At 38.7% G+C, this 10,040-nt stretch overlaps 1 protein-coding gene across 1 annotated transcript; it reads left to right on the top strand.

Moving 5' to 3' along the window:
• Window positions 1-3,223: 3,223 nt before the first annotated feature.
• On the top strand, window positions 3,224-6,912 carry LOC141661898 (uncharacterized). The gene has a single exon (XM_074468921.1). It carries the CDS (start codon window positions 3,438-3,440, stop codon window positions 6,588-6,590), a length of 3,153 nt encoding a protein of 1,050 aa, XP_074325022.1. The 5' UTR covers window positions 3,224-3,437; the 3' UTR covers window positions 6,591-6,912.
• The last annotated feature ends 3,128 nt before the right edge of the window (window positions 6,913-10,040 follow it).

Below are 10,040 nucleotides of genomic sequence, written 5' to 3'. Positions count from 1 at the left end.
TTGCGAATCTTGTAGGTCTGTGACCATCCTTTGTCAGTTAATCTTGGCCCTTGATCTTGCACTCTTCAAGCTGCTTTTGTAGACTTTCCAATATAAGTGAATAGACCATTTTTTGATTGATAATCTTGAATCTTTAACTTATCTGCATCACTGTATTTGAGGTTCATTTCGAGATCTCCAGTTTGTTCTATAGAGAAATGACCTCTTGATAAGTATAATGACTTATCGAGATCTTTGAGTTCTCTATGAATGTAGTTGACTTGTCGAGGTCTCTGAGTATACATGCACTTGACTTGTCGAGGTCTCTAGACCTCTACATGTAGAAATGACTTGTCGATATCTCTAAGATCTCTATATGCATTCTGACTTGTCGATATCTCTAAGATCTCTAATAAGAAATTGACTTGTCGATATCTCCAATCTTCACATCTTTATTTAACTTGTCGATATCTCTGAGATCTCTTCGTGCAGAAATGACTTGTCGATATCTCCAAACTTTGCATCTTCATTAGACTTGTCGATATCCCTGAGACTTCTCTATAAGCCATTTTGGACTTCTCGATAATTCATTATGTAGTTCTCAAATGACTTCTCTATATAACTTGATCTGTGACTTGTTGATATCTTGACTTAAAATATTTTTTATAAATCAGATCTATTCAACTCCAAGCTTCTACATCTATTCTCTGAGGCATGATCTTTGTTTGATCTTCTTCCAGAGTTTATTCTTAGGCTTGAAACTGTTTATAGAAAAATACACCAGTCTAATCTTTTAACCTTTTTTATAAACTCAAGAAATACAATACATAATACAGATTTAGATTATCATACAACTAAATCTCAGGGTTATCAATGTGACTTAGTCTTGTTATTATACAGGCATGTCTTGCACAACACCTTCCATGCAATTTAGCCCATTCAACAACTTCGGGAACCTTTACCGGGAATAGAGTAAAAGTACTCATACTGTTGTATGAGAAGTTGCCTCTTCTTCTCTCTGACTTGTTCAGATCCTTCACACAGAGTTTGAATGGTATCTCACACATCCTTAGCTGTGGAGTTGTTCATGACACATTCAAACATGTCAGAATCTATTCATTAAACAAGATGTTCATGGATCTCTTGTCTTTGATGACTTCTTCCCAATCCTCTAGTGAGTAGTCATCTGAATTCTTCACAACTATTCTGTCAGCTCCAATGGTTCCATCAGCTGCTACAAGTCCCGTGATTGTCTCCGTTGAAACATGAGGACCATTGTCAATACAGTTGACAAAACCCTCATCCTGAGACATTAAGTGAAACCTCATCTTTACTTTTCAGTGAGAATATAATTCCTTGTTTAGAATTGTAATCTTCACACCAACATCCTTCTTCTCCATGATTGATAATATAGCTTCAAGATCCTTAAACCCTCTGTAAATTGAAGACTTACTCTGATACCAATTCTTATGTACTAACAATCAATATTGGAGTAATTGTAGAGGGGGTTGAATACAAATTACAATTTTTAACTTTTTTAAACTTGAACAGTTGCTAAACTGAAATAAAAGCACAAGACATAAATATTTCAGGTGGTTTATTTTTGACTTGCCACTTTAGTTATATATTGAAAAAATAATTTGTGCAAATTACAAGAATTACAAAGCTTCTTTTTACAGTGTTTCTCTTCAGAGATAGTCCGCTCAACTAAACTTTATGAAAAACTCTATACTTATTTCTTAGAAAAGACACTGTTATAGCTTGGTTAATATATCACTAAGTTATAATCTTTACTAGTCAGTTCGACGCACAGTCTTCTAAATCCAGTAAGATTGCTTCTACATTCTTTCCCGTGAAGATTGACAAAGGAGACTAGATTTTATCTTGATGTATTACTTTGAATAACCCTCCAATTTGTCAAGCACAAAAATAGAATGTTTCTTCTTCTTCAGAATCAAAGATCACATGCATGTTTTGTCTTGGCTCCCATTTTCAAACGGAGATCTTTTATCAACCCACGTGTTTTGTAAGATTTGATATCTATACTCTGTCAAGTTACTTTCAATTGCTCCTTGCTACTTTAGCTATTGATAGTGTAAACTTCTTAGCAGTTGATGAGCTGATGCCGTTAGCCATTAATAGTCTATTCTCCTTAGCCATTAATGACTCACTTCACTTAGACAGAATTACATGACATTTCATATTTATAATTAATCATCTTATTCAATTTTTCATTGACTTAGTTATGCTCATGGAATGAATAATTATATTAATGACTGATTATTGAGATCTACATGATAAATGCTGCAAAAACTTATTAGTCGATAAACTACTCTATCAACTGCTATCAGCCAATGATAAGTAGCCGTTGACAACTACACCTATTTAATGAATAATTATGATATATGTTTTGTTCATCATAAAAGATATAGTTGATTCCAAATAAGTAATTTTAGAGTGTAAAATTTGCAAACCCGAGCCATGGCCTCAACCTCAGACGAACCTACCTGTATTAATCCTTCAAAGAGCGAATAATCCAACAGAATGACAAAACTATAAAGTTTTATTAATACTACTTCAAGTTAGGACTTTACATGTATACATAAAATATTATTCATAAATTAACACGGGTTTCGAATTTGGTTGGGTTTGGGTCGAAATGAAAAGGGTTTTGAATTTTCGGGTCGGGTTCGAAACGGTATACTCTAAATTTAAATCCCAACCGAAGATGGTTCGTATATGTATATAATTATTAATCCCACCGTTTAAAAATAACATTCCATTTTTTTATAGCAAAACTTCGTTTTAAAATTATTGTGCACTTACCATTTTAATATCACTGCTCCAATTATATAGGTTAGTCTATATTTTCAAGATAAAGTCTACACCAATTACTAGTCTTTATTTACAAAATTAACTATATATTATAAAAAATTATGTATTTTATGTAGTGAATACAATAAATTTGAATAGTAATATAATTTTATTATTAAGGTTGGAGTTTCTAGATATGTGTATTTTTTTTAAAAAAATAAACGATTATTTTGAAACGAAGAGAATATTTTAAACCTTTTTATACGTAATAAATTCAGTCAAATACTTTCATTTTATAAAAAAAGTTAAGTAGAAAGCGGAACAGTGTCGCAAAAAGTTATTTCAAAACAAAGAAAATAATTTTGGTAAGAAAATCTTTTGAATATAGTTGAAAAAAATTCAAAATTTGAAACACAAACCCCCAGAGTACGTTTACGTTCTGAAAACGTTGCACACGTTCTCCAAAACTAATGTTCGCAAGTCATAACATAACCAAATCCAATCAAACACACACAGACACACGCACACAAAGACCCTAAAATTCAATCCCAGCCGTCCAATCCAAATCCAACGGCGCAAAAACTCTCAGACACAAATAAAACACACAGAGCCGCCTCTGAAACATTTCATTTCACCCCCAAATTATGCAACCCTTCGATTGCGACGATGAAGCTCTCCGGTGCATATCCACCGCCGAGCACCATCTGTGCGACCGTGACTACGACCAGTGCAAGCTTTACGCGAGCCGTGTCCGAGAATCCGACATGAGGAGGGCGCAAGCGGAGCAGATATTAGCTATTGCTGATACACTGGATACTTGTGACAAGAAGAGAGGTAAACACCATCTTGATTGGTATGGGTTGTTAAAGGTTGAGAATAATTGTGTTGACTCGGAGTTGATGGAGTCGAATTATCGGAGGTTGATTGGGTTGTTGGATCCGAGAAATAATAGTTTTCCGTTTGCGGATAATGCTTTTAGGTTGGTAAAGGAGGCTTGGAATGTTTTGACCAACCCGGCTACTAAATTTGAGTATGATGAATTTCTTAGAAATGAAGGGACTGGTTTTGCTGGGTATAATTTTATACAAGGGGATATGGGAAGGGGAATGGGAACGGGAGCGAGCTCGGGGATTGGAGTGGGAGTGGGAATGCAACAGCAACAACAACCACAGCAGCGGAATGGAACGAGCTCGGGAATTGGAGTGGGGATGGGATTGCAACAGCAACAGCATAATGGGAGTACTCATTATAATTTTATACAGGAGCACAGTGAGCAGTTGCAGAAACAGCATCACCACCAGCAACATTTTCCGCAGCAGTTTGGGGAGCAACAGTTGTTTCCGAATCAACGAGTGGAGTATTTGAATGAGGGGCAGCAGGTGGTTCAGCAGCAGAATTGGGCGAATCAGGGGCACCAACAGCCTCAGGTGCAGCAACAGCCTGTACATTGGTCTCAGAATCACCAGGTTCCGCAGCAGCAAATACATTGGTCTCAACTTCAGCCGGAGCAGGCGGGTTTGCATTGGTCTCAGCTGCAACAGCAACAGAACCAACATCAGTCTTTACCTAGGCAGACTCAGCAACAGCAGGTGTTGAATCGGGGTCAACCACAACAGCTGTTGCCTCAGCGTTCGCCTCCACCTCAGCCACAACAAGTTCCGTCTCAACAAGTTGAGCAACATTGGCCTCTGCAGCAACAGCCTTTACCTTGGCATCATTCTCAGGCGCAACAACAAAAGACTTTTCGGCAGCCTACACCCCCACCTCAAACACAACCAGAACAATCTTGGCCTAAGCATCAGCCTCAGTCTCAACCTGCAATACAACAACCTTTACCATGGCATCATTCACAGTCGCAACAACCATCAGCTGTTCCTCTACAACATAAGCTTTTGCGTCAGCCCACACCCCCACCCCAACAGCCTACACCTCCAGCACAGTCACACCAGCCGCAAACCCAGCTGCTTTTGCCTAAGTCTCCCCCTCCGCGTCAGCAGCAACAAGCTCTTCCTCAGTCACAATTGTATCACCCAGTAGCACAACAGCATTTGCCCTGGCAACATTCTCAGCAGCAAAATCCATTGACTCGTGCTGAACCTGAACCACTAATGCCTTTGCACCAGCCTACACCACCGGAAAAACCTTTGCACCAGCCTACACCTCCACCACAAAACCCTTTACGTCAGCCTACACCAACTCCACAAAACCCTATACGGCAGCCTACACCTCCCCCTCAAAACCCTTTACGGCAGCCTACGCCTCCACCACAAAATCCATTGCTCCAGCCTATGCCTACGCCTAAGGTACAAAAGATTGTAAATCAGCTACCGGTGCCTAAGCTTGAGCCTCAACCCCAAGAACAATTGCCTATAGCTTCACATCAGTCTAGGCAACAACCTTCACCTCGAACTCAGCTTCAGCAGCCTTTGTCTCACTCTCCACCTCCACCTCAGCAGCAGCCGCCTCTTCCTTTACCAGAACCGTCTTTACCCAAGACACAACCAATAGCGCCACAGCCTATGCTGAAGCCTGTGCCTGTGCCTGTGGTGCAATTGCCTTCATCTAATCCAAAATCTCCTTTGACGGGGTGTGAGAAGCTGCAACATCAAACACAAACAATATCAGAGCCTCAACTGCAATTGCAGCCACAGTTGCAGTCACAGCCGCTGCAGCAAGAGTCACAGACAATACAGCCACAGCCTAAATCCCAGGAAAAGTCACAGCCCCCGTCAAAGGAAAAATTAAAGCCACCCCCAAAATCACAGGCAAAATTGAAGCCACTGCAAAAATCAAAGCCACAAACACAGTCATTGAAGTCTCCAGCTGAATCTCAGATTCATGGGGAAAATGAAAAGTCTTTGGAGGCGGGGCAACAGGCAAGACCAGTAGCTGGAGAAGAAAGTGGACAGATTGATGGTAACCAACAAACTGACATATCTAGTTTTTGGACTGGATGCCCATATTGCTATCATATGTATGAATACCCAAAGCGTTATGTTGAATGTACACTTCTATGCCAAACTTGTAAGAGGGCATTTCATGCTGTTGAGTTTTCTACCCCACCATCGGCAGCTGACGGTAAAGATGCTTACTTTTGTACTTGGGCTTTTTTCCCATTTGGGGTTTCAGAATCATATTTCAATAGAAGGAATGCAGAAGCCTCGACCTGGAACCCTATTTCAAACATGTTTGTTGTTCCTCAAGGGGAGAATAGTTGCCATGTTGGAAAGCAAAAAAGTAAGAAGCCAAATGCAGGTCCTTGGGTTTATATTGATGATGATCAAGATCATGTTCAAGATGTACCTCCAAAAGAAGATTCTGATGAGGATTGGGACAGTACTAAGGAGAAAAAGAAGAAGAGAGCTAGGAGCCCTAAGGGGAAGGACTCCACATCTAAAAAAGTTAAGTCGCCAAAAGTGAACAAGTCAAAAAAGGTTAAACGGGGTAACACTGGGAATTCACAGCCTGTACGTGCAGCTGAAGAGGGTGAGGGTTTTGGTGTTCCTGATGTGGAGGTGCCTAGTATACCGGTTGGTACTACTAGTAACAGAGAAGCGAGTGTTATTACAAGCAACCGACCAGGCGGAGTTGCGAAAGATATGGGGAAGTTGGATTTGAACGTGGAGTTCAGTAACGAGGTTGAAGAGCCTGGTAAGGGAACAAGTGGAGGCAGCACGGCAGAACAAGGGGTCGAGGATAATGCAGAAGGAACTGCTTTCTTCGATGATCTTGATGAATTTTTGGAGAGCCTTCCAATTTTCTCTGTTGATGGTGATGGTAAGGCAAAAGCTGGTTAGTAAAGTAAGCATAGTTTTTCTGTAGTTTTAGTTCGATATTCTGCTAGGATGCTCAATTGTTTTGTGCAAGAGATGTTTTTGTTTATTATTAGCACATCCTATGTAATTTGTACTTGGTGACGTTCTTCATATGACTTGCAGCCATGGGCTATCATTCTGTGCTATTCTCTCTGTGGGTGTTGGCCTTTTTAGCACAGTTTGGACTTGAAATGCCCCGAATAGCACTCCTCGGAGTGCTGATTTTTTTTTTGTTTTGTTAAAGAGGCTTTACGCATTCTGAAAATGCGTTTATAAACTAAAACAAGAAATACAATTTTCCTTTTGTGCTAAGTATTTTTTAGTAAGTTCTGTAATTGACATACGAATAACATGCGCCAACCGCCCTATTCACGCAGTTATGACATGCGTTTATACGTAGTAAGAATTAAATGCACTAGGTGGACATTACGCATTTTTAGAATGCGTTTGTAGACCAAAACAGGAACCACATTTTTCCTTTTGTGGTAAGCCTTTTTTAAATGCGCTAGGCTGACATTACGCATTTTTCTTAGGTTTGTGCTTTGTCTACCCTTGTCCGCTTGTTTTCTTTTTCCCATATAATTATGCGTTTAATTTAGATTAGAGCTACAGTTCATGGTGTACACTAGTGTGGGTTTATGTTAAATTTAAAGCAATGTTAAAACATAACTGGTTTGGTTTTCTGTTTATGTTTTGCTAGAATAGACCTATTGTTCTACTCTATAAACCCTGCTGATGGGGAAGAGAATCCCCGTAAGGTGGATGTGCAGATTGTAAAAATGAACAGTGTGGGACAACTTTAGTAACCAGGGTTCGCAGAATTGAGATCCTTGCGTGTGTGTTCACTCGTATAAATGAAAAGTACTTTTAGTTAGGTTCTGAAAGCCCAGATTAGCTGTTCACAACAGAGTTCTTAATATTCTTCCTGGAGTGCTGCCTTCTGTTCCTTAGAGATATCTGCTAATGAATATGTATCAACCCCAGTGTAGATGTTTTAGCTGATCTAAATTTTCCTATCACTATTTTAATATTTTCAACCTTGTTGCACAAACACATATGGTAAAGTAATGACTAGCTACTTTAAGTACCATGGTTAATAGTTTGTGAATTATATATAATTTGCCGGTCCGAGTCAACTAGTAGCATTGCAAATGAACCACTAGGTTGTAAGTTTGTGTGTGTTTGGTGTATGCGAACCCTGTTGTCTGTTGTGTGTTTTTGAACTCAAAAGTATTGTGTGTTTGTTGATGCGATTGTTGGATGTGTAAAGTCACTACATTGGATAAAATTAAAAATGATGTATGATTATGCTTTTCTGTTTGAGCCAATTTTGATGGATTAATTATGCAGAGTAAATTGTGTTATTGTTCAGCCCCCCGTTTCACCTTCTCTGCCTCCAAAATGCTCCTCACGCTTAGCAGCAGCTTAAAATGACCATAGCAGCCCCATAACGCCGCTAGAGGCCATCCAACAGTCTGAAAATTTGTCTATAATAGTACTTGTACAACATATTAGAAGAAAAATTGTTTGAGTGTGTTTACAACTAGTCCCATTGAAGATCTAAGGACCAACCAACATGAAATAGCTGATCTCTAAATCAAAATTAGAATTGACAAGGAGTGTTGGTATGGTAGAGCAGCCGACAATTAGGATTTATATCGTAAAAAGGCGAGACTTGTGAGTTTTAAGTATTGGTGCCCCTCCCCCCCCCCCAAAACAACACAGTCAAATTTTTAGCAATTTGAAGAGTCAAATCAGAATCCCCCGTGAAGTTGATTCCGTCTTCTCCATGAAAATAATGGCTGAGCCGGTGTCGTCTAGTATTTCATGCATTATCCCTCTAGTAGATTTCTGTCATTTGCCATTTTATATAGGGTATGGGTTACCGGGTCAGTTACATGCTATGAATCTCGAAGAGGATTGCAAGCAAAAACTTCTATCGAAGGAGATGAATTGATATGTATAAGTTTTATAACAATCACTTTAGTGGCATAATATGATTATTTTAGCATTACACATGACAAGCTCGCCCGTTAAATGTATGTAGCATCCTCACTTTTACAGTTATAAAAGTTAATCAGAGAGGAACAAACTTCTCAAACAAGATCGCAGACATAATAAATATCAAAAACCCCTTTTCGGCGTTAAAATACAACAATAGCTATATGTAGTCTGTTGGTATCGGAGCTCGGTTTACGGAGGGACTAGGTTCGAGTACTTAGAAGAGTCAACTTAGGCTTTATTCTTCAAAAGATAATGTGCACTAATAGCCAGCGTGAGCAAGCTTGGGGAATTTGATGTTTGATCATGAAATATCTGCGAGTTTATGAATTTGCAGCACTCTTTTATCTTGAAACTCCTACAAAGTCGAAAGTTTTTTTACCAACAGCTACTTGTGTCCTTTTTAGAACACTCCTTTATAACCCAAAACCAGCATGAAACAATGCCTCCACTCCTATACTACGATCGCTGCAGATGGTGCAGAAAATCTCTGAAATATCGATGTTGGGCAACTTAAGAAATTAACGTCGGCATAATTAAGACATAGTAGTCAAACTATGTTGAAACCACAGATCATATGTTTGTATCTTCCTTTCTAATCTTACAAAAGACATAGCAGTCAATCCACAATTTTCTTTCCAATTCTCCAATTATATTCTAGTTACATCATTAGACAACCATAAAAGAAATGTGTGTGTGTGTGTCCACTCTGCTGCTGGATTTTAAACCCGGAACATGAGGTGTTGGGCCTTTCAAGTTCTGTAATTATGTTCCCAGTTGTGCACATATTATTTCTGCAGCTAAATCGGAGTTCAAACCAGGGGTCGGAACAATTACGATAACAACACTGGTGTTCATATAGGTATAGTAATAACGTAACCAACAATAGCATAGAGCAACAGTAACATAAGCAACAAGAGATTTATAGCAAATATGCTTCATGAGGACTCAACATGAATGTCTTAAGATGCAAACTAGACCAATAACTGAAATAGGAAAATTTGGTACCGTTCACTGGCTACCTAGAAAACTATAATAGTCCAGCTTGCTGTAATATGCTTGAAGTTGAAGCTACATACTAAAGCCAAGCTAGAATGATAACATCAAATTTGTAATATATCTAATAAAATGGAAGAAAACCGGTCATATTAACAATTTACCTAATTTTAATTCTACAAATCACCAATCATCTGGATAACGTGACAAAAATCGGAGGCACCAGCAACATAGAAATGCAGAACACCTCCCAAAAAGGCAAAAAAAACACATTCGAATTTTACGATCTGTCAAAACCAAAATTAAATGCTCATATTCTCCAAAAAAAAAAATCGCCATTCTAGTGCTTTGACATTGGATCTTTACACAGGATTATACAAGTTATCCACACAGAAACAAACTTCTCAAACAAGATTTTCAGACTTACTTTTAAAC

Source organism: Apium graveolens, chromosome 1 (assembly GCF_009905375.1).
Source record: "Apium graveolens cultivar Ventura chromosome 1, ASM990537v1, whole genome shotgun sequence".
Lineage (NCBI taxonomy): Eukaryota > Viridiplantae > Streptophyta > Magnoliopsida > Apiales > Apiaceae > Apium > Apium graveolens.
Note: the sequence above shows the minus strand (reverse complement) of the source record. Positions and strands in the feature narration are given on the sequence as shown.

Bases quoted from the DNA above. Each gene is read 5' to 3' on its own strand.
- LOC141661898 (XM_074468921.1), top strand. From the start codon at position 3,438: ATGCAACCCTTCGATTGCGACGATGAAGCTCTCCGGTGCATATCCACC.